Here is a 26,000-nt window from a genome sequence, read left to right on the forward strand (position 1 = left end):
TGATGCCTAAGCGTTGTTCTCAGGAAGTGCAATGTATGTGACAACGAACACAAAACGTTATAAAATAACGTTTAAAGTGAAGCTTATTCCTAGCTGAGTAGCAACAAACACACTACAATACCACATGAGGCATTATTCTAGGCCATCAACTCGCAGCCCACTATTCCTTTGTCTATATATATATATATATATATATATGGACTCATGCATTCATTTTTGTTTATCGTTTATTTATTTACAAATACATCCTTTGATGTTCTTGGCAGTGCCCATGCCTCCCCTGCCATATAGTCCATGCATAAGTCATGAGAATGGTAGCACCCCTGAAAAAACAAACGTAACAATAAAGGAAAGAAAAGTGCAGAGGCAATGGATACTAGATATATATATATATATTTTTTTTTATTGAATATCTTTATTCGGCAACTTGATCACCATAAAAGAATACATATAAAATACATTTCCAATACACAATAAAATATTAAAATACAGTAAAAGAATAAGGTGCAACACAATCATCAATTTGCTACCAGCAGATATGGCATCAGACCGTTGGGCCCCCGACTGCAGTTTCAGTAAGCGGGATCGCGTCATCCATGCACTTCCCAAGAACTTTGCTACCCCACAAGTCATAAAGGAAGATGATGAGTCCGTGGAGAGTACACGAAGAGCCTGTCTATGGCACCTCAACCCCAGTTCCCTGCAGACAGGTTTCAGCCAAAATTTCCGCGCCCCTTTATAAGCTGGGCAGGCAAAAAATAGATGGGCCACAGACTCTGTTGGTGCTACACAGCCAGGGCATGAACGCAGGGGGGCACCAGAGTTTGACCACCTCACCATAAAGTCATGCACCGGAAGCGTCCCATATCGCAGTTTTAGGTATAGTGCGCGATCAAAGGGTTTAGTTATCAGGTCGAGGAAGGGCTCCAATTTCCTCACACATTTAAATAACAAAAATTGGTCCGTGAGTGAGCCCCCATCCGTGGCCCTCAACACATTACTCTGAACCCAGTCCCAGTATAACTTTTTGATCACATCCTTTGGTGGCGGCGATTGTGACTCCCAAGCATCTCTTAGCCCTAACTTAAGAACCAAGTCTTTCAATTTATTCAACCATCCAATTTTTTTTCCCCGTGTCCAGTAAAAGAAGATCGTCCAGCCCCTCAGCATATTTTGCAAGCTCTTCCGTTCTTCTTAAACGGGTCCAAAAGAGCAACGGGCGTAGCCTTACCAAGTCCTTAAATGCTCTTCTGCCCAGATCTAATCTCAGGGGAATTAGTGGGGTGGAAGCAGGAAGAGCCACCACCTTCCTTAGAAAATTATTTTCCGCTGTCGATAGATCTGATACATTTTCGAACCCCCAAAGTTCAGAGCCATATAATACAGCTGGGAGAATCTGACCCTCGTATATGGCCATGGCCGGGGAGACAGGTTTACTACATGATTCACGGACTTCCCTCAGAATCACCCCCGATACTCTTTGATGACTGAGTAACATTTTGGCCAAGTGATCCTTCCAGGTCATTCGGCTGTTTATCCGGACACCAAGGTAGTCAAAAGACTCAACCAGCTCCAAAGGGACACCATTAAGCAGGAAATTATTTTTGAATATTTTAGAGGGGGAGAGTGCCATCAATTTAGTTTTTGAGGTATTGATGGTTAAGCCTCGGGCGGTACAGAAGGAGCTAAACCGGTTCAAGAGTTTTTGTAGACCCACTGGGGATTTGGAGATTAATATGGTGTCATCGGCGAAGAGTAAAGTGGGGATTCTTTCCCCCGCCAGGGATGGGGCATCCGTCTCCTCCCCCTTCAGATGGTCCACCACTCCATTCACGAATAGGAAGAAGAGGGTCGGAGCCATAACACATCCCTGACGTACTCCTCTCCGCACAGGGATCCTCTCTGTCAATTGTCCCTGGGGTCCCCATCTAACCTTCGCGTAATTCCCCTCGTGGAGCTTTACGATAAGGTTCAGGAGACCACTTGGGAAACCCATCTCTCCTAGAATCTCCCATTATTTTGCCCGGGGGACCAGGTCAAAAGCAGTCTTGAGATCTATGAAGGCCATATATAAACTGCCTTTCTTGATGGTAACTGCCTTCCAATAGATAACAAAAAAAAAGTAAGACCTGGTCCATCGTGCCTACCTTTCTTCTGAACCCCGCCTGTAGGTGAGAGAGAATACTGGCCTCCTCCATCCAATCTCCTACTCTTGAGATGATGACCCTGCCGACCACTTTCTGAATTATGTCTATCAGACTAATAGGTCTGTAGTTCGCAGGGTCGTCTCTTACCCCCTTCTTGAACACGGTTACTACCTCTGCCCCTTTCCAGGAGTCTGGCACCTGGTGACCCCTGGTGATCAAATTCATTATAGTAGCGATTAATTTAGCCCAAGCCTGCGGCTCCGCTATCAACAGGTCTCCAGGAATCCCGTCCTGTCCAGCTGCTTTCTTTGGGCTTAGGTGCCTGATCTCCATCACTACTTCCATGGTCGTAAATGGAGGATCGTCCACCCCAGAGAAAACTCCATCTCTCAAACTATCTGCCCCAGGGCTAGTTGTTTCCTCATTACCTCCATAAAGGGATGAGAAATGATCAAACCATTGCTGGCTGGTTATATGTGCAGCCAATGGTTGCGATTTCCTCTGCCTAGTTCTATTGATCAGGTCCCAGAAAAGGTTCGGGTTCCTACTACTTACAGCATTGGATAAGTCCTGCCAATGCTGTTCCTCCCACTCCCGCTTGGCCAATAATAATACATTTAGGTATTCCTTCCTGGCCGCTCTAACCAGCAAAGGATCCCCAGAAATCAGGGCTTTTGTCAGATTTTTCCTTTTGCCCTTACACAGGACTGTATACCAAGGTTTATTAGAAGAGGGGGGATTGACAGTATCCCTATTGCTTTTCCCTTTCGAGATGAAAAATTTGCCAACATGATCAATTGTAGCTTTATAGGCTGAATCAAGGGAGGGGTATGGGACCCTGCTGGTCTGATTTTCACCCACCCAATCTTCCAGATCAGAAGACAAGCCCTCAACCAATAATTTTATCGCCCCTAAATCTTCTTCCTTGAGTTTAGCCTTATCCCATTTTAATCTACGGTTGTTATTATAGGGGATGATCTCTTTAGATGTTTTTAAGATGACATTCATCCTCCTATCTTTAAGGGTGCCCCAATAAAACTTGCAGCACAAGGGATTGTGATCGCTATCCTGGCTTGGGAGGACTTCCATGTCAATAAGCTCTGCCCAAAAATTAATATCCATTAGGATATAGTCAATTCGGGATGGCCCAGTAAGCCTATTAAAGGTCAATGCCCCTGCCTGGTCGGATATAGTCCTGCCATTGAGGGCTCTTAACTTGTGAACCCTGGTCAATGTATTGATTTGAATAGCCCTAGCCGACCACCTCCTAATGGGGGGCAAGGATAAACTTGGGATGGACCATTTTGAATCCTCCTCTTCAATGCCCAAGGGGTCATCTCCGAGGAGGGGTTCAAACGTGCAATTAAAATCACCCCCCACAATAATTTTTGCTGTTGAAGGGCAATTAGCTAAGGCGGAGTCCAGGGCTGTTAAAGTCAGAGAGGTAGAGTCCCCAGGTGTCCCTCTAGCATAGACATTGAAAATGTCAAGCCTACTACCCTCTAACTTTCCTCTGGAGGAGAGATGGAGTATATCATTACACTCCAAATTGTGGCGTGTGACCACCCAATCCAGTTCTACTTTAATCCAGACCATGAGACCACCCGCTGGTCTACCCTTTCCCTTACTTACTGCTGACAGAAAATGGGTTGTATACCCTGATTTGTGTAATGGTGATAGCCTCCAAGTTTCCTGAAATAGGCAAACATCGAACCCCTCAATGAACGTGTGCCACTCTGGAATGTCTAACTTCCTTTTTAGCCCCGCAATGTTCCAAGAAAGGAAATTTATTACCCGCCGTCCATTAGGCACTATGGTGGACCCCCCCCCATTCGCACCCTCCTTATCCACCCTGGTCTTACATCTCCCCCCCTCCTGTGCCGGGTGAATAGGTGTTACGAGGCAACCAACCATGCTAGTCATAGGCCCGTCAAAGGAAGGAACCTCTGTAATGTTATTAATACTAACAGTTTGAGCTGGAAAAGAACTACCTTCCCCTATACCTATGCTACCACATGGTCTTGTTGGGTCCCCCCCACCCAGCAGTTCACATGCCTCCCCCCCAGGCGCTGAACTTCAATCGCAATCTTCCAGCCCAGAAAGCTGGGAAAACCGATTCTAAGTGTCCAGTGGGGTAAAAGGCCTCAAATGATTCATCCTGGTGCCATGGTTCATCGTATGTCTATAAGGGACAGTAGACCAGGCAGAGATCTGTTCAGGTACCAAGGAAAAGTGTTGCCCAAAATGGGTATAATTGTTATTGTAGGGCAAAGTAAGGGGCGGTCTATAAGAATGAGGTTTATTTGGATATCTAAATGGGGTGTCCTCTGGCCTAGGATAGAAGTATGTTAGGGCCCGAGGAATGATGCAAGTTCCCCCATTTCCTGGTGGCCAATTTAGGATATAATCAACGGCCCGAGGGTCTCTAAAATTGACCACCACTAGATCCCCCTCCATATTTTTAGTTCTACTCCCCAGCCCGTTAATCCGTCTAACATGGACTATATCTCCATCTATGTTGGGCGCTATCGGCCTATACGTCCTTAACCAATGAATAATTTTATTCTTAAGGTCAACATATCCCTCCTTCTTATTTTCTGCTTGCTGAGGGACCCCTGTTAGGACCACCACAAAGGGCACTGCTTCAGGGGGAATCTCCACTTGTGGCACCTTTTTGCGTGGTATTCTATTATTACTAGTTTCCCCTTGTACATCCTGGTTGTTGCTTGCCGGGACCTTAGGAATAGATTTATTTGAGGCGCCACCCGATTCAACTACTGGTGTCTTTACATGTTTAGGAGGCAGTGGGTTTTCGGAGGGAAGGTCAGCTCTACCCTGGGGCTGAATAGTTTGCTTGGCCGACTGAGCTGGGGCAGGTGGGTTCTTTTGGACAGAGGTAGGGGGGGGCCTTATCGGGGGTGTAGGATGCACCACCCCACTCCCCTGGGTTTTTGACAGAGTGGCCATACTAGTTATAGCTGCTTCCAATATGGTAAGTCTGATTTCCACCTTTTTGATAGACTCATTGATTGGTACAAGGAGAGATCTCAACAAAAACTCCAAGTTTCCTATCAATGTGGGGGGAGGTAAAGTATCAGCTGCTGTATCTCTAATATTACTGTCAGAAGCCACCACCTGCATGGCTACTTCAGGTAAAGTACAAATCAATGATGGTACTACTGCTGGTGTAGAATCCTGAACCTCTGCTGGGGTAATCTCAATTGAAATGGGGTTTTTTGCCCTTTTACCAAACTCAGTATGCGGGGTTTTTGCTTTACCTGGGGCCTCCCTAAGTTTTCTCCTTTTTTTACTAGGTGGTGGGCGATGAATCTGAGCCACGGGTAGAGGCTTAAGTTTCTGTTTCCTAGGTTTAGGTGTGGCCCTAATGCGACTGGGACTAGGGGTAGGAGAAACTATTGTGATATTATCCACAGGCAGACAAGGTGTGGATACAAAATCACGGAACAATAGTGGGACGCCTTCTAGACTAGCATTGTCCTCACTCAAGTCTACTGAACCTCCTTCCCGGGTCATAACAAGCAAGGAGCTATCCGTGAGGGGTCTATGCTTCATGCTCTCAACAGAGCGACGGCGCTCTGCCCTACGCTCTGCTAGAATAGAGTCCTTTTCGCCCTCACTCTTCTTCTGAAAATAGTTCTCCAATGACCCATTGCGTAATCTACCTTTTTTTCCAGGGGTATCCTCCTCTGTCGTCATATCCGACGAAGCAGGTCAGGGGCCACTGGGCAGCAGATGTTAGGGAGGTGGCCCAGCCCGGCCTCCTCTGGCCTACGAGGGCCTTAGAGGGCCCACCCTTGTCCCGGGCTTCTCCCGGCGAGCTACCGCGCGCTCCCGCGCAGCGGTATTCACACGTTATTTTATGGCTGTTATGGTGATGGACGGGTTGTCGGGGGCGGGGCGGGGAGGGAGAGCAGCCCAGGTGGAACGGGCGGGGTTACTGGGACTCCTGGGAAATGTAGTCCCAGCCCTCTTGCTCGCAGCCCTCAGCCCCTGTTTTACCCCAGCAGCAGCTAACAGCCCACAAAGGAGAGCGCCCCTCTGCGAAGCGGGACCCGCGCAGCGGGATCCGCGAGGCGTTGGTGGAGATGCAAGGAGTCCACGGGCAATCCAAACAGCAAGGCAGGTTTGTCAAGGTGTCCCACGAAGTGCAGGGCAGGCCGGTATTTGATCACCCGGTCGTTGGGGGCGGGGCGGGGAGGGAGAGCAGCCCAGGTGGAACGGGCGGGGTTACTGGGACTCCTGGGAAATGTAGTCCCAGCCCTCTTGCTCGCAGCCCTCAGCCCCTGTTTTACCCCAGCAGCAGCTAACAGCCCACAAAGGAGAGCGCCCCTCTGCGAAGCGGGACCCGCGCAGCGGGTTCCGCGAGGCGTTGGTGGAGATGCAAGGAGTCCACGGGCAATCCAAACAGCAAGGCAGGTTTGTCAAGGTGTCCACGGGCAATCCAAACAGCAACGCAGGTTTGTCAAGGTGTCCCATGAAGTGCAGGGCAGGCCGGTATTTGATCACCCGGTCGTTGGGGGCGGGGCGGGGAGGGAGAGCAGCCCAGGTGGAACGGGCGGGGTTACTGGGACTCCTGGGAAATGTAGTCCCAGCCCTCTTGCTCGCAGCCCTCAGCCCCTGTTTTACCCCAGCAGCAGCTAACAGCCCACAAAGGAGAGCGCCCCTCTGCGAAGCGGGACCCGCGCAGCGGGTTCCGCGAGGCGTTGGTGGAGATGCAAGGAGTCCATGGGCAATCCAAACAGCAAGGCAGGTTTGTCAAGGTGTCCCACGAAGTGCAGGGCAGTCCGGTATTTGATCACCCGGTCGTTGGGGGCGGGGCGGGGAGGGAGAGCAGCCCAGGTGGAACGGGCAGGGTTACTGGGACTCCTGGGAAATGTAGTCCCAGCCCTCTTGCTCGCAGCCCTCAGCCCCTGTTTTACCCCAGCAGCAGCAAACAGCCCACAAAGGAGAGCGCCCCTCTGCGAAGCGGGACCCGCGCAGCGGGTTCCGCGAGGCGTTGGTGGAGATGCAAGGAGTCCACGGGCAATCCAAACAGCAAGGCAGGTTTGTCAAGGTGTCCCACGAAGTGCAGGGCAGGCCGGTATTTGATCACCCGGTCGTTGGGGGCGGGGCGGGGAGGGAGAGCAGCCCAGGTGGAACGGGCGGGGTTACTGGGACTCCTGGGAAATGTAGTCCCAGCCCTCTTGCTCGCAGCCCTCAGCCCCTGTTTTACCCCAGCAGCAGCTAACAGCCCACAAAGGAGAGCGCCCCTCTGCGAAGCGGGACCCGCGCAGCGGGTTCCGCGAGGCGTTGGTGGAGATGCAAGGAGTCCACGGGCAATCCAAACAGCAAGGCAGGTTTGTCAAAGTGTGCACAGGCAATCCAAAAAGCAAGGCAGGTTTGTCAAGGTATATTTTGAAACTGCGCTTTATTAAGTGAGCATCATTCTGACGACTCGTCTAACGTTAGAACCACTTTTAGGTCATTTTTCGGACTGATTTGAGCTTGTTGAGGAAAATCCTTCAAAGGAAAGCTTATGTATAAAGTGAACCCGAAACAGCATCATTTAAAAAAAATATATGCATCAAATGAAAAGCCACATTTTTATGCTTATCTGTATGACCTTGTGCAAGATACAGGGACAAACATGCTCTGCAGCTGGGACTATTTGCATAATCTGGCCTGCTAGTTTAGTAGGTGCCTGTCTCTTACCTTAATCATTTCATCCATCATGCTTACATCAAACCCTTCACAGCTCCCACAGGGGCTCCGGATTCGCCACAGGTCCTGAGGAAGAGTAAAATACCTGTCAGTAATGACCAGCACTAAGCCATTCAAACATGCAGGCATGCGGTTTAGTTTCATATACACTTAGGTCTTGATTGTAGCTGACCCGGTGTTTATGATTCCCTTGCAAACACCTATTTGAGAAGGCATGACGTGTACAAATGCTGGGGCAATTACTGGGTGGGGTAAGGTCTGAGCCAAGGGTTAAATTTCGACCAGTCAAGATCCTGTTGAGATTTAATGGTGGAAAAAGGCTCATGAAATAGCAGAACGTGCAGATGTTGGTGTGTAAACCACCTCAATCTTCGCCTTATGCCTATTTTCCGGTTAAACTCATAATTTGTGCTTTTTATCGTACCCAATAATTTCCAGACACCATGATATTGGGTTTTATCCGGTGTAAGGTTACACTTTAAAATGTATATACACATTTTGATGCTCAGACATTATGCCAAGGGGAATACAATGAAAAGGGGGGGTGGGCGGGGCGCAGGGAAACATTTTAATTTGCAGTCCAACATCTGTATATAGATACAAGATTCATTACACGCACAATATATATATTTATATATATGTTAGGTCAGATAGGTCATTGACAACATTAACGTTTTGAACTAAAAAAATATTACATCACTCATGACATGTTCCGTGACATTATTCATGACATCACGATATCATACTCCTCCTCTCTGAGCCTTGTTAGGCCCTGGGGACCCCATCCCCCAGGGCCATTTCTAAAATAAAGGGGAGGGGGCCAGGTGCCTCCCCCCTCCAACGAACCGCTATTGGCTGTAGGGACCTAATTCGCTGGGGCCCTAAACAATTAAAGGTGGGTGTCCTGGTGCCCACTTAGCGCATCCACCATATCGTTGTTGGGGGCTGCGGGTGAGCCCCGCGGCCACAGCCGGCTCTTCAGATGCAGAGGGAGATGGTACTGCTCCCACCCAGAGGGATTAGCTACTAATGCGGTTCCCTCCGACCTGGAACACTATTTTGATCTATTTCACTGCCCGCTTCTGTGTGGGCAAGGAAACAGTACAAAAGTCCGCTCCCAGAAGGAGGGAGAATTTTTAAAGCTCCTGCCTACTGGGAGCATACTTGAAGTATGCTACTGCTTGGCAGGAAATTCAAAAACTCTCCTGCCAAGCAAGGGCTAGCGCAGGTTTCCTTGCCCAAGCCAATGCAGGCAGGGAACCAACTTGGTCCCTTGTCCCAGGGGTACCTCCCCAGACCATAGCTACTGGGTGGGCCCCAGGGAATGGGGTTCCCCAGGCCATTAATGGCTCAGGGAGGAGGGCTGCACGGTCCCCTCCCTAGAAGTAATCAGCCCCAGGGGTGGGCTCTCCAGGGTCTTTAATGGCTCACAGAGGGTGGCCGCATAGCCCCCTCCTCCCCATATAATGTAATTTTGGCCCAAGGGGTTGTTGCCACCAGGGTCCCTTGAGGCTCAGGGAGGGGGACTGTGTGGCTTTCCTCCCCATATAAAGTAATTTTGGGCCGGCAGGCGCCTCAGGGAGGGGGCAGCGCAGAACCACTTTCCCCATGTAAATATTTTTGTCCACTGGGTGAAATTTCCCTTTCTTATGTTATGTTATGTTAAGGATTACTTGTATAGCGCCTATCACCGCCGGTCTCTAAGCGCTTACCAGAAGGAACATAACACACTAATGAACCTAGAACCTTAGTTGTTTCACCTCCTATAATGTCAAGAAGGCCTTTCTGAAAAGATACCTTGACACCTTGACAAACCTGCCTTGCTGTTTGGATTGCCCGTGGATTCCTTGCATCTCCACCAACGCCTCGCGGAACCCGCTGCGCGGGTCCCGCTTCGCAGAGGGGCGCTCTCCTTCGTGGGCTGTTAGCTGCTGCTGGGGTAAGACAGGGGCTGAGGGCTGCGAGCAAGAGGGCTGGGACTACATTTCCCAGGAGTCCCAGTAACCCCGCCCGTTCCACCTGGGCTGCTCTCCCTCCCCGCCCCGAACAACCGGGTGATCAAATACCGGCTTGCCCTGCACTTCGTGGGACACCTTGACAAACCTGCCTTGCTGTTTGGATTGCCCGTGGATTCCTTGCATCTTCACCAACGCCTCGCGGAACCCGCTGCGCGGGTCCCGCTTCGCAGAGGGGCGCTCTCCTTCGTGGGCTGTTAGCTGCTGCTGGGGTAAGACAGGGGCTGAGGGCTGCGAGCAAGAGGGCTGGGACTACATTTCTCAGGGGTCCCAGTAACCCCGCCCGTTCCACCTGGGCTGCTCTCCCTCCCCGCCCCGCCCCCAACGACCGGGTGATCACCGTAAGAGCCATAAATTAACGTGTGAATACCGCTGCGCGGGAGCGCGCGGGAGCTCGCCGGGAGAAGGCCGGGACAAGGGCGGGACCGTCTAAGGCCGATCAAGGTCGGGTCGGGGCTACTCCCTTTCATCAGTGATCACAGATCTCATATTTTAAACTGTTTGGTTGTAAGTTGTAGCACTATATATTTAGCTGTTTCCCAGAACTCACATGATGTCCCTGCGCTCAGGGAAGGGTAGACAGGTTACTGTAAAAACGAACAATGGGAAAGCCACTGGAACTTTAGATGATTTTATAAGTCGGGCAACTGTGATCTTAGAAAAAGAAATTGCCCTTACAGAAAAGCGTTTGTCCCTAGACTTAGTAACAGGAAAACGCTCATCCCTGGGAGATATTGCCTCTAAAATCACCCCCAATAAGCCACCTACTCTTGAGCAAAGTGCAGATAGTGCAGATAGTAACCTAGAGGCTAGCCCAAATTTAGTGGTAATTTCTGATTCACAGACAACTACGATAGTAGACCCAGGGGATTCTCAAGCTGAAGCACCTATACTCACTCCTATACCTATTCCATCAGGTAATACGGGGGAAAATGCCTTAAATGGCAACTTGAGTAACTTGAGCAACAATGGGCCTATCCTTCGACAAGATCATGTAGTACTTTGTGAGCGGGAACCTAACAATCCAAATAAACGTAAAAGAGGGGGAAACCATAGAAAAGGAACTAGATCTAAGTCAGCGAAGCCAGCACCACCTAAAGCTTTGACAATTCCTCCCAAGCAAAAGGGCACCCACCTAGTTGATGCGGGTCAGAAAACTTTCTCATTTAATACCAATAATAATGACCGACTTCTGGGAGAAATTGAGAAAACAGTGCAGATGCTCTTGCTGCCCGTCCTAGAGAAAATTCAAATTGTTAATTTAAAATTAGACCAATTGGAACATCTCATCTCTCTTAACACCAATTCCCTTGAAACTTTAGCACTGAAGAATAAATTACCTGAGGAGGGGGGCATTAATAACAACAATAAAAATGATAACACCAACATTAGTAATCCAAAAAAAGGGGGAGAGAATAAAAATGTGAGTAAAACTTTTAAAGCACTCACAACTGGTGACCCTAGGGCAGCACCGGTCCCCTTAGTACGCACAAAACCTGTACCATTAGCTCGTACTAAACCTGCAGTGGCGGTCACTGTGGGGCCCCCTAGTAAAAATATGGGTAGTGCAACACCAACACCAACACCAGAAGCTACTATCGCTAAACAGGGAACTACCCAAGGGCCCAAACAAACATATTCACAGGGGCCTGCAGTAAGTAACGACAACGAGAGAGCACACAAAAGGAAACTACCACCTGTAAACTTGCCCCCAGACTCAGCCCCTTTTATGGTAATACTCACTGGAGTACCCCCAGTTTTGCCCAATAAAACGGAATCAATTCAGGAACTAAAAAACAAAATAATATACTGGCTTAACATTAACAGACCACTCCCTCCTGATTCCAAAACAAAAATACTTAGTGTGCGCAGAGTCCCCTGGGTGGGCCCAAGCGAGAAGGACCTAGAGGGGGACTGTATCCTGATCAACTTCAGTGATACCTGGGTAAAAAATATTATCTGCTGTAAACCGAGATTTGCTAGAGTTGGGGATATTCAATGTATAGGTCTAGAATACTTTTACCCAAATTTGAATTTTGCTCCCCCGACTTTGCTTTACAAGAACACTAGGCAGGCATTCAACAGTGAAACACACCCTGGGTGGGCCCGGAGAAATAGGGCCGTATGACCAAATCAAAACAACTGGGGACCTCCGCAACAGAGTGATGGCTTCCATTGGGGATCAACTTATAACAATAATAACCCCTCGCAAACTTGGCACAACGACCTAAGACCAAGATATCAGGGGGAAGATTACCTAGGATGGTTCCCAAGCAATATCCCCTTAAGAAACCGTTTTGATCCACTTGCAGGTATGGAAGAGATAGATTGACCATCACAAAATCCTCCCTGTATTACTAATACCTTAACAATAGGTGAGCCCAGCCAGAGGGAGAAGGGAGAAAGTTGTAACGATAACTCACGGGAGAATGTTTCCGTTGGTGACGATCGTACTTCTAACGCCCAAGCCCCTGAGGCAGACCTTACTAAAGAAAGTGAACCAAGTTCAATCATCTTAAGGTATAACCTGGAAGTATTACCTGAACCAGTCAGAAAGAACCAAAATGAACTAAGGATGCGTCTAATTTCTTGGAACATTGCTGGGCTCGCCTCAAGGTTGGAGGATGAGGCATGGTTAGACTTTGTGGGTGACTCTGACATCTTGTGCCTTCAGGAAACATGGAGCCGATCCACCCAGAACATCGAGGGCTTCCAAGCCTTTAACCACATCGCTGCTGCACATTTTCCCCTCCGGTGCTGAAGACTTCAGATTTACATCGTTTCATGACGAGCTCAGCTCGTCATCAGCACAGCTCCACTGTGCCTCATGACGAGCGGAGCTCGTCATGAGCATGGAAAGGGTTAATACCCTAGCGATACCTTCACAAGTGGGTAGGGCAAAAGGTGGCCTAATGACAGCAACCTCCTTAAAACTATGTAAACTTGTAACTTCTATGATAGTTGACTCCCCATGGTTTCAAGTGTTGATGTTGGTTAATTTGTTTCCTGAACCATTGTTGCGGATTAACTGGTATTATAACATCTTTGACAACAATGAGACATTCGTAATGTCGAAATTGGAGGAGGCCATAGCCAGGGCACGCCAAGAGCAACCCCTATTATTTGTCATCTGGGTGGGAGATTTCAACTGTTCATTATGCACCTATGGGGACTCGAAGGTGTGTGGCTTGAGAGACTCCCATGATCAACCCCTGTTACACTTCAAACATGCACCCCAGGGGGACGCCTTAAACAACATCATTATTCTAAATGATTTATGCATAGCGGAGCCCTGGGTTGGCCTAAATTCTACTCCAATACCGACGTTTCAGGGTACCAGAGGTACGATGAGTTTTATTGACTTTGTAATTGTCTCCAGTGGGCACTTTTACTATGTTGATAAGTTGGAAGTAATTGCTAATGCTGCCAGTGACCACAACCCTCTATCCTATCCCTGCTTTGTCCTATTAAACCCACACACCCTGTTTGGGAGCAACCTGTAAAGTATAGCAGGAACCAAGGCATTACTCTTAAATGGGGTAAAATAGATGCGGTGGGTCTTGAGGCAGAGATCCTAAATGGATATAGCTCTGAATACGAGGCATGTCTAACACCTACAACTAACCCAGAAAAGGTCATAGGAAACTTTGAATCTTTATGTAGGCATGTAGCCGAACGCCTCACAAAACTAATTGGTAAAAACAAAAGGCTAGGCCCAAGATGGTTTGATGCTGCATGTTCGGCAACAAACAGATCTCTGAAAGCGGCATTAAAACAAAAACCTAGGGATATAGAACTGGTTAGAGCATCCAGATTGGCCTATAAACAAGCCATAAAAACAAGAAAGTCGGATTTAAAAAATCAAGCCTGGGAAGATCTAGAAAAGGCCTCGGAACTGAAGGATAGCAGGCTTTTCTGGGAAGTCATCAATCGCCCCCTTTTTACAAATAATGGCAAGGACAATATTGTGATGCAGATTGCATGTGAAACATGGGAATCACATTTCGGGAACATTTTTAATCCCCATGGAACTTTACCCAACGAACTATCACCAGGAGATGCAAAGGAAACGGTGGTCTCTCAATCCTCCCTGTCCTTGAGCTCATCGCTCACCCTGCAAGAAGTGGAAGATGCTCTGTCGAAAGGCATACCATTAAAAGCACCTGGCCCTGATCTAGTGCCTTTGGACTTTTTTAAGCACAATGTTAAGGCTTGGGCCCCCGTGCTGTTAAACGTTTTTAGAGCAGTTGTCATTAGCCGTATTCCGGCATCATGGAAGGAGGCAGTAGTGGTGCCAATTTTTAAGAAGGGCGATAGATCAGACCCCCGATGCTATCGCCCAATCTCATTAATTGATGCATCATGTAAGATTCTGGGTAGGGTCATTTTAGCCAGACTAGATTAATGGGCAGACTCTGTGGGCCTTATTGTGAATTCCCAATATGGATTCAGAAAAGGCAAAGGTACTGTCGAACAGTGCCTGAACCTGGCCCTGATCATAGGGAAATACATGAAGGGAAGGAAATCTTCAATTCATCTTGCCTTCATGGACCTCTCAAGTGCATTCGACACTGTGTGTCGGAGCAAGCTGTGGCAAATGATGGAGGTCATGGGTTTCGAGGAACCCTTGGTCACTTTGCTCCGTAGAATCCATGAATCTACTACTGTAGCCATAAGGTTTGGGCCAGGGGGAGAGAAAACTAAGTCTATCCTCTCAACTGAGGGCGTCCGACAAGGATGCATATTAGCTCCTTTTTTGTTTCTTGTATACACCAATGGTCTAGAAAAATATCTGTTGGACCACTGTCATGATTTCCCAAAGGTCAACGGCAGGAGCATTCCAATGCTTTCTTACGCCGACGACACAGTACTCATGACACTCACAGCAAATAGTATGCAGCATTGTCTTGATGCCTTCCACAAATTTATGTTGGACCTAGACCTCAAGGTAAACTTTGCCAAATCCTTTGTTATGGTCTGTGGCCCAAACAAAAGTAGAAAGTTTGTAGTAAGTAACTCCATTATTGAAAAGGTTGAAAATTTTAATTATCTGGGAAACCTTTTTAACAACAAACTAAGCTGGGCCCCGTTAATGAAGACACGAGTTCAGAGTGCTAGTCGCTCAATAGAGGGTCTGTTTCGTTTCTGTGGCAAATTAGGCCAAAAACCTGTCATACATCTAAAAACCTTGTACAAAGCTAAATGTTTGTCGGTTGCTACCTATGGGGCAGGGGTTTGGGGGACCGATAGCCCTGACACGATACAGATTATGGAGAATAAATGTTTAAAACGTGTATTGGCTATTCCATCAGGCTCTTCAAACAGATTTGCCCATAACGAAATAGGTCTAACCTATGTGAGTGACATAATTCGCCTTTCCCCTTTATTGTTATGGGGCAAAATATGGCTATCAGAGGACTTACAGCTTACCAGAGATATCCTTCGGGACTGCTTAGAACTGGCAAATATGAATCAGATCCCCTGGCTATCTTATGTAAAAGAAATGCTCCATAGAATAGGCTTGGGAGATATATTTGACAATCCCGAAAATATACAGGGAGATATCAAAACTGTAATTAAAACAAATTATTGGAAATCACCGCTTGCGAACTCCCTGGTTAGCCCTTATGTTCCTAAGGCCACTTTGCAGCACCAGTTTTATCTAACCTTCACAAATCATGTGCAATGGCGATTTTATTTGACAAGGTTTAGGTTACACACCCTGCACTTCCTTTATGCGTTTCCTAAACAGGGGGGCTGGTGCGAGAAACTGCCCCCCTGTCCTTGTAATAACAAAGACAGCCAAAGCACGATGCATATTGTTCTTTTCTGTTCTCTATACAAGGACCCGAGAATCAGGTTTATTAAGCCGATCCTCAAGGAAAAACAACCATGCCATTACAAAGAGGGTTATGATTATTTATTATCTTTGTCATCATCTGGTGTTTGTTGTGCAATGTTAAACTTTATACAAGTGTCACTCTTGATTAGAAAACGGTATGGCTAAATATGGCCCCAAGAAGCTGACCCTTTGATTATGTATATCGTATACTGTTGCATTGTGATTTTCTATTACTTATCTTACCTGCCCTCTAATATATACCCCGATACGAAGAATTCATGAACCATCTGAATTAATTGAAAGTAAAACTATGGGCTTTATTTGTGATTATATTAACTAATGAATTTTATAGTGTTATAACTGTAAGACTCTTTAAAAATGAATTTTAAATTATGTTTGTAAATGTAATTGTTCAACTTTTATGATTCTTTTGTTTTGAATCGAATAAAGTTTTTGAAACGAAACGATAAGTTTTTAGTTTCTTTCTGAAAGGTAGAATCTGCGATTCCTCTTTCAAGGTGGGTGGGAGCTCGTTCCACAGTTGTGGAAGGAGCACAGACAAGGCCCTACCTCCTTTGGTCTTTAATTTGAACCTAGGTTGAAACTGGTTGGAGGTTGTTCCTGAGCGCAATGGCCTCCCGGGAATGTACCTCTTTAGACGTTGCTTAATGTACTCTGGGGCTTTCCCAAAGAGTGCCTTATGGGCCACACAGAGACATTTGAACTGCACTCGGAATTTCACTGGGAGCCAGTGCAGCTTCTGAAGCAGTGGGGTTACGTGCGAGTTTCTAGGCAAAGAATGGATCAGCCTGGCTGCATCGTTTTGTATTACCTGCAGCTTCCTCAACAGCTTCTGTGGTAGGCCTAGGTATAAGGCATTGCCATAATCAAGTCTCGAAATAACTGTGGCGGATACAATCGATTGCAGGGTGGAGGCAGATAAGATGGGAACTAGCTTTCGCAGTTGCCTCAACACACCTATGCAGGATCCGACCACGGCAGAAACTTGAGGGGCCATTGAGAGGTCTGCATCGATCCTTAACCCCAAGCTTTTTACCACAGAGCCAGGAGACGGAGCGGTTCCTAGCTCGGGGGGGGGGGGCCAGTACAGGTCACTCCAGGGATCCTCTTTGTTGCTAATCATCAGCACCTCCGTCTTGTCAGCATTCACTTTCAACAGATTGTTAGTCATCCAGTTGACTGTGAATGAGAGCAGGTTCCTCACAGATTCCTGGGCCTCTTTGGTGTTGTCCAGCCGGACTAAGAGCTGAGTATCATCTGCGTAATTAAAGATTTCGCAGTTCATATGCATAAGCTCCTCCACCAGTGGTTGTAGATAGATATTAAAAAGCAGGGGAGACAGCGCCAACCCCTGGGGCACTCCCCAGGTCACATCGCGGATCTCAGACAGTTGGTCTCCTAGCTGCACTCTCTGGGTTCGACCTGACAGGAAGGATTCTAGCCACTTTAGCACCTGGCCTGTGATCCCCAATTTCGCGACACGGTCCAGCAAGATGGTGTGGCTGACCATGTCGAAAGCCGCCGATAAGTCTAATAGAATCAAGGCACAGGGCTGTTTGTTATCTGCCCTGACTCTCAACTCAACTCAACTTTGGCCTCTGGAGGCTGGGGGAGGGTAACCACGCTGCCCCACTTCCCTTTATGAATTCAGCCCCGGGGTGTGCTCCCCGGGGCATAAACAGTGAATGCAACCTGGTGTCATTTTTTAGGGCGCAATTTGTTTTCCCTTTACCCGGGGGATGGGTGTGGGGGGTCCTCTGAGTATAACACAAGGGACATGGGGGGTCAGGGTATCCCAATCTTGCTCCCTTATATTATTATTATTATTTTAAACTTCATGATAGTGGACTTAGTCCCAGAGTCTGTAATGGTTCTAGCAACATTTTCTCATGTTGCTAGTAGCCAGAGTGCTCGATCCCCCAGGAGTCTGACACCCACGGGAGAGAGATGGCCCAAAGGAAATAAAGCTTCCTGGGCCAATCAGAATGTTCCATTTTTAAACTGCCACTCCAAATCAAGCGTCCAGATATTCAATTATATTTGGCCCTTAATTTCTCAAAAAACTACTAAATGGAGTTATAACAAATCAAAAAAAAGCACAATCAGCAGACCAAGATCATGATCCCAGCCAAATTTGGTGTATGTCCGTCGCAAACCGAGTTTTCCCTAGATCTTGGTCCAGAAAGAGTGCCTTTTGTATTTGTTGTAAACTCATTCAGTAGCTTTTAAGCAATTAAGTCTCAAAAACTTTCTATATTTCATGCCAGGGCGGATCTGTGGGGTTGCAGATCACATTGTAAGATTTGACTGGCTGCCACCACATCAAAGGATGTTTTGGCAGCTATCTTAGGACTAGCGAGTTCTTTAAAAGGGTAAGAAAAAAGAAAAGAGGACAGGGGATGGATACCCGCCCCTCCTAATCCTGGTGATGGGGGTCACCAGACTGTGGCAAAAACGTATTTTTTTATTTAATTTTGTCGCAAATTCACAGATGATCTACACATCTGTGCCAAAAAATAAAAAGTGGGTTCCGGCGCTCTTAAATCCCTCCCCACAGGTGGGCCAGGGCGAAGAGTTAAACATGTTTTGGGGACAGGAACACATGGCCCCCTGCCGTAAACTCAAGGAGGCCCCAGGAACCCCATTTCCCGGCGCCGCCAAGCACAATAAGGAAGGGGGGGGGGCGTGAAGCCCCCGAGCCTTATTAGGTTCCAGGGCTCTTATCCCTTGGGGCCAAAACTGACAAATAAGGGGACGAGGCACACTACTCCCTTCCAGAGCCTGTAAATGGACTGGGGCAAGCTCAATTACTAATGTCCCAGGTGCCCGCTCCCGGGACATAGTAGTTTCCCTGCCCGCATTAGCACAGACAAGGAAATATATGCTTGCTCTCACCTGGTGCAAGCATTTTTAAAGCTCCCGCCAGGTAGAAGCAGACATGCCTACCCTTCCCACAAGAATGCGCTCTTGCTGGCAGGGAACTAAAGATTGGTAGAGGGAGAAAGGGCAAACAAAAAATCAGCAATGCCGACTCCTGCAACATGCATAGAGCCGACAGGCCCCAGGTCTCCCCTTGTGGCCCCTACATGCTGTTTGGCGGGTGCCCCAGGTGGGAACCAAAGCACCCACCTAGAATTAAGACAGGCTCTAGGGGATGGGTTCCCCATGGCCTATGAAGGCTCAGGTGGGGGCAGCATGCCCCCTCCCCTTATTAGAGGCATTCCCCAGGGTTGTGCGCTCCACTTCCTTTAAAGGGGCTGAGGATGGCAGTGCTTTGTGGTTTAGGGAGGTGGGCCACTCGCCCTCTTCCCCTTTTCAACTATGTTTTAACTCTGGGGGATGGGGTCCTCGGGCCACTACTGGCTCAGAGAGGAGGGCTGAGTTATTCCTTCACATTAACAAAAAAAATAGGCCCCAGGGGATAAGTTCTCCAGGGCCCAAACTAGGTTGGGGAGGGGGGTTGCGCGCCAATCCGTTGGCTCAGGACCTGGCCTGCAACCAGCTCTGCGCTGCGCGCAGCCTTTGTGGGGTGGAATATCTGTTGGGTGTTGGCAACAGAGCCAAAGGGTGTGTGCAGCGAGGCCTTGGCTGCCTGCGGGTCCGGTGGGGTTGGTTGCAAGCCAGGCCCTGTGGCTAACACCCTATGGGAATGCGGGGTTAAGAGATGGTTTTACGTATGGCAATAAAATATAACTTTATGTTAATATAAACCTACAAATTCAGTAAAAGAAAAACAAAGATTAAAGTAACGTCTTAGGTGAAAATTTCAGTGACCACGTATTGTTTTAAACATACAAAACTACTGAAATTCCCCATTCGTGGTCTCAGCATGCACTACTAATTACCCCACAAATACATCACCTATGACCTCTTCTATGACATCATTGATAATAACACTGCAAAATTTGCAATTAAATTATTGATGAGAAAACTATGTATGGAGGGGCGCTAGTTATAGTTAACATAGGGCACGAGTTATAGTTACTGGGGATAACTATAACTGGTGAATTTCAGTGGTTTTGTACTTTTAAAATGTTGCCTTGTCACTGAAATTCTCACCAATTACATCACTGTAACCCTGTTTTTTTTCTTGTGCGTGTGTATACACACACACACACACACACACACACCAACCTACCTACCTACCTACACACACCTACCTAAATATTTATTTTTTTACTATGCTACCAGTAGCTTATGTAAACAAAAAAATCACTGGGAAAAAACACCAAGACTTAAGTGAAATTATATTTAAGTGTTGAAATAAGGTTAAAAAACAAACGTGTAAAAACCAAAAGACCACTGAAATTCACCAGTTATAACTTACTTAACAATTATAACTTGCACACCTGCCATGCATTGCATATGACCTCACATAATTAATCTCTCATGACATGTTAACCAAAATCACTGATGACATTTCTGATGATATCTCAAATGGCATAATCCAGTCATTAGGACTGTTTCCTATTGGGTGTGTATTGAAGACGCTACACCTGTGGACAATGCTCCACCTTTAATCAAGTGATAATGAACATGACCTTTGCCCACATGCTGGACACCTAGCATATCTGTCAATCACCCACACAGGAGGAAGCCGCTGTACAAATTTCCACATCCTGGTACTTCATGGGAGTGTCGTGCTGGGTCCTTCTGGAGTACTGCAGTACTGGCCTTTCTGTGCTACCATAGGGTAGAAGCTTGTACAGCGGCTCCTGTGGTAACTCGCATGAGGGGCTCACTGGGTCCCGCAGTACTAGCAGACTGATTTTTAAAACATTTTTCAAAAACTAGTGCTCGTTTGTAATGGTGTCCCTACCTTGCCACTTAATACCTTTTTAAAAATAAAGCTTTTTCAGGGCATGGGGAGCGAATCCCCAGGTTATATAATGGCAGCCACAACATTGTCTTCAAATCGCTCAGTAACTTTACTGTTGTACCAAAATGGGCGACAGGAGAAAAAGCTTACATGGCCCATCAGACAACGTCCAGATATAACTAACTTTTTCTGAGCATTAACCCTTTCATGCCCAACCAAAGATCCTTTTTTAAAAAAAGCAAACAGCTAAACAGATTTACATCAAATGACAAAAAGCACTCTTTCAGAATTTAGTGTAATTCCTTTTAGCCATTTTTTCAGTATTGGGGAGCAACTTTTCCTAGGGAACTAACAGGAACATCAACATTTTGGGACCCCTAGTCCCTTTTTCTTGGGCCCTGCTTGACTGATCGGCACAAACCTATCCACGAAGGATCTGAGGGGGATTAATATCTTTAGGGAAAAGTATTGTGCAGATGAATCAAACTGTACCAAGGTTATTAGTAAAAAACAAAACACAAAAAACTTCTTATAAAAACTCTGACCAACTATAAATACACAGTGGCGTTTCACACTGTGTAATTAATATTACATACATGTTTGCATTTTAAACCAGTGAACATAACAATGTGGTTGTGAAATGGAAGTTTAGCATCTCTTCTGGGCGGTATTGCCTCGCCGTAATGGAGTCAGAGGTGTTGGAGAAGCAATGTGCATAGCCAAAGCGAAGCAGTGCGATAGTAGTGCATTATAACAGGCCTCTTACTTTAGTGGAGGCTGGCCAGGGCGCATAAAGTGGTTTGGAAGGCAACCAGGGGAAATGTTACACACTGGTGCAGCCAAGCGAGTTGAAGGGACAGACCGAGACCTGCTGAAGTATTGTGGTTAAGCTTCTTTCATTATCATTATTTTATTATTCAGCTGCTTACACAGGCTCTCCATCTTTGCCTTGTCCTCCTCAAAAACAGCATTATTCGAAGGGAAGGGGGAAATTCTATGTTAGAGGTTTGTTTTAATTTTACAAGTCAGTTACAAATAAGATATGTATTCTACATTTGGCTATGTACCATGGATGAGAACTCCAGAAGTGTAAAGTTAGCATACTGGGAGGTCTGCCGCTGCGACCACTCAAATACGCTTGCCAATCCTTGTACTTAGCCATCACTACAATTACAACTGATGTTGCATACTTCTTTCTTAGGGAACTTGAGACAGTGGTACCACCCTAGGTTCAACATAAGAAGAGCCAGTATGGTTTACTGAACACCATTTCAGCCTCGGTCCCCACAATTAGGGTTGGTATCCTTCCCTGCCTGGCATCTGAATTGGGACCAACAGCTGCCTGGTGTTATGATTGTGCCTACAGTTAATACATTGTGGTGGTATTATACCTTCAAGTCTGAGAGTACAGATGTTGGTAAACGATTTTGAACCAGTGTTGTTGATAAGTGACATAGTAGTTGGAGCAAAAGTGTGAATTCTTATTGGATGTTGGAATCAATGTGCGGCTCGTCCCTGAGCCCCACACTTTTTAACATATACATGTCCCCTCTGGAGGAAATTGTAGCCCCCTTTGGCATAAACTTAATTATGTATGCCTAACACACCCAACTCGTGGCCTCCTTAAACCAGACGGCCCATTGCCAGGAAAACTTATCCTCGTGCCTCAAAAACATCTCTAAGTGGATGGGTCAATCTCTCCTTAAACTTAACGGGGAGAAGTCAGAGATCCTATTGCTAGGCAATCAATTCAAACTCCACTCCAACCTCCTGTGGCCACCCTGCATGGGACCAACCCCCACTCCAAAAAAAGAAATAAAGAGCCTAGGTGTCTGGCTCGACCAAGACCTTAACTTCCAAACACAAGGAAGGAAAACGGCTGGAACCTGCTTTGGCCTTTTACGTACAGCACGCAAAATCCTCCCCCTCACTCCAGGAAACTCCTCATCCAGGGCCTTATCATGTCCAGACTGGACTACGGAAACGCCCTATACCTAGGCGCTCCGAAATCGGTCATCAACAAACTCCAACACGTCCAGAACGCAGCAGCCAGGCTGCTAACAGGCACAAAACACTGATGCTCTACAAAACCCGCCCTAACCTCCCTACATTGGCTCCCAATCCCCGAAAGAATCACTTTCAAAACCCTCTGCATAACACACAAAATCCTTCAAGACAAGGGACCCCCAATCCTGAGATCCCTTCTCAAACCACACAAAGCTAACAGGAAGCTAAGATCCGACTTCCTCTCCCTGGCAAGCATTCCCAGAATCAAGAGAGCACGATCAGGAGGACGCCTATTTTCATACAACGCCTCCAAGGTTTGGAACTCCCTACCCCTCAGCATCCGGGGGGAGCCCAATCTACTAAAATTCCACAGGCTTCTGATAACCCGGCTGTTCCCCTAGGTCTCTCTGATCCCTGTACAATCTTACGAGTCCAGCGCTGGGATGCCCACAGGTAGCTACGCGCTCTACAAATCCACTTTCAATTAAATTCAATGAGATTTTGGTCTCCTTCATATGCCATTGAGATGTCCTGTGTCTCATAATGTGATGACAAAACAGTCTTAAATACCGTCGTGCTTAGATCAGCTTCAAAATAACTAAGACATGAGCGCATAACCATGTGGTCTTGGCGACTTCCCAGTCTGTATAGAATGTGGGCATAAGAACATTTCGAAGCATGTGTTGTGACGAGGCTTGAGGGATAACTGTTAACTGCTCATATGGCTTTTCTGGGTGAAGTATGTGCCATGTGTAGGATAGACAAGTTGGATAAGTAATGCGGGTAAACGTTTTCCACCTTTTTGAAGTGTGTTTACTGTTTGGCTTGTATTGACTTTTATTGCAAATATTTTTAATTTAAAATAGATTGTCTGGTACATTGGGTTTTAACTTCAAAGTGTGTGGCTTTTACTCGCTTTTATTGTATTTTGTATCTTTTATGGGTTTGTATTTAAATAAAAAACAAAGGTTATATTTGAAAAAAAAATGTGCTTCTGTTGCAAAATAGAGTGTTAAATGTTGACTGTGCTTGTGGAGCCCGCCCATCAAGGCATATATAGAGAAATGGTCTTGGGTGCACTAGTTGGTTTGTAGAAACCATACAGCTGGTTGCATGAGAAGGGTGCAGAGCAGTTGAGCCCAACCATGACGCCACATCTTGCTGTGCTAAGATCTAAATATCTTCTTAAGGTAGCCGGACTGCAGGTGCATGTTAGGGTAAAAACATCACAGCTCTGAGTTCAAGCAAAATCACGAACAAAGGGAAATCGAAATGTTATTGTGACAGGATGTATTTCATGTTATAGACAATCCTTATTCTGAATCATCGTTGTGGTGTTGTTGATTCATCTACCATAATCCAAGGATAGATTGGTAACCTTATAAGATGTCCCTCCGTGAATATTCAGTGTCTTGCTACCACAAAACAACAAACACTGTTCACAACAACTCAAACCTCTGTCAGGGGTGATCATTCATGGTGACCCCCCAATCCTGCCCATTGTGAAAATGTGACAAATGTCTTACGAGATCTGTATCAGGCATGGACCGATTCCCGCACTCCAGTAGGGACTAAACAACAGCCTACTCATGGGGCAATTGACTGTCACACTGACCCGATCACCATAGTGATCCCACCATGTAGTTGAGAGTATGCTCTGAATGACAGAGAGACCAAACACCTAAAAATCTACATAAATCACTTCTTGTCTATAGGCTCCACAGCTTTTTCCAATCACCCTAGGCCTAACAACCTTTTTGTCCCAAAGAAGGGAGGGGAACTAAAGACCTCCGTTTGCTACAGGACTTCTGTGAGCACCATCATTTCATTCCACTGAAATTGGTGGATCAGGGACTGCTCCCTGACACAAATGTGGCCTCTTATGCGAAGACACTGCTTTTGAGTACAAAACAGGCATCCGGGGAAGTACTCACTTAATCAACTCTGTTATTGGAGTAGAAAAAAGAATTATACTAATATTCAGCTTAAAAATGTATTTTCCCTCAGTATAAAATCCATGTAGATAAATTGTAGTGTCTTCTGAAACAAAAGAAATAGATCATGTGTATCAGTCAGCTACTATGAAGGTGATGAGTATGCCCCTGCGCTATTACAATTTTTGTCAACAAAATGTGGACTGATTTCCTGGATATATTTCGAGCGATCTAACCAGTCCCTCCTTTCTTCACAAAACAGTAGAGGTATAACAATAATGTCAAAACACAGATTTTTTCCAGTTTTCTGGCGTGGGCATTGACCGCAAAATATATACAAACAAAAACTCGTTGTCCAATATCCACCACTTGTGCAAAACATGGTAAGGTGTCAACATTTTTATAAACGTCTTTCCCACTTTTCTGACATTATCGCTAAATCAGCAGGACTCATCAGCAAAATGAATTTTGGGGATTATGGTACCCTAAAGGCATTAGATACATTAAAAACAGATTTCACCATCGCCAGGATCCTATGACATTCTGAGCCTTTACATCCGAGCACAGGAAGGAAACTGATGCACCTGATACCACGGACATGTTTACCCGGTTGATGTAAAATTGCTTTAGGAGAAAGAAATATACGATCACAAATGATGCATTTCCGTGAATGACAAATGCCTTTACTGAATGGCTGCCTCTCAATAATGCTACCAGGCTTAGGGTAGTACAGCAACAATGTACAGAAACAGAAACCTACAGTTTCATCGGTCAACAGACTATTTAAATGGCACACTAGCTGCTGACTGTTATTCTCCCTTAATAGGATTTCATTATGACTTTTCAACCAGTCACAAAGAAGAACAAGCATTTGCAATGCAATAGGTCTCGCATCTGTGAGAGATAGAGCTATTGCCATTGTAAATGATAATATTTTTTATTCATGTGCTTTGGTTTGGAGTGTAGTGGATGTAGGTGGTGTGGAGTGGAATTGTGTGGGTTGAATTGATATTGTTAGTTGTGGAATTCTATGTGGTAGAATTGTGTGGAGTGGATTAGTGTAGTGGAATCATGTGGTATGGTGTAAGCGTTTTTGTGGCTAATAAAGATGTAGTATTGAGTGCACTGGAATTATGTGGCGTGGCAATGTGCATTATGGAGTGTAATTATTTGAAATGGTATTTTGTGTTCGGGAATGGTATGTAGAGGAGTTTAATTATGTGTTGAGCTGTTTTTGTGTGGTGTGGAATTCTGTGGTAAGGATTGAAAGTATGTGGTGTGTTGTGCAATTGTGTTGTTGATTTGAATGATGTGGTTTGCTGTTGAATTATGTGGTGTGGAATGGAAATGTGAAGAGTTGAATTATGTGGTGTGGAAGTGTGCAGCATTGACTGAAATTATGCTGATTGTATAGGGAAGAGAAGGGGGATGGAGCACGTACTGGTGAGGGAATAAGCGCTAGAGATGAGAGGGAAAAGGGAAGGGTGATGGTGG

At 46.3% G+C, this 26,000-nt stretch overlaps 1 protein-coding gene across 1 annotated transcript in view; it reads right to left on the minus strand.

Moving 5' to 3' along the window:
- Positions 1 to 26,000, minus strand: part of PRMT7 (protein arginine methyltransferase 7) — a 479,021-nt gene that overhangs the window by 109,176 nt on the left and 343,845 nt on the right. The window contains exon 15 of the mRNA XM_086947749.1: positions 7,860 to 7,934. Coding sequence (XP_086803875.1) covers positions 7,860 to 7,934 — 75 coding nt within the window. The remainder of the gene's footprint in view (positions 1 to 7,859; positions 7,935 to 26,000) is intronic.

Source organism: Lissotriton vulgaris, chromosome 12, assembly GCF_964263255.1.
Source record: "Lissotriton vulgaris chromosome 12, aLisVul1.2, whole genome shotgun sequence".
Taxonomy (NCBI): domain Eukaryota; kingdom Metazoa; phylum Chordata; class Amphibia; order Caudata; family Salamandridae; genus Lissotriton; species Lissotriton vulgaris.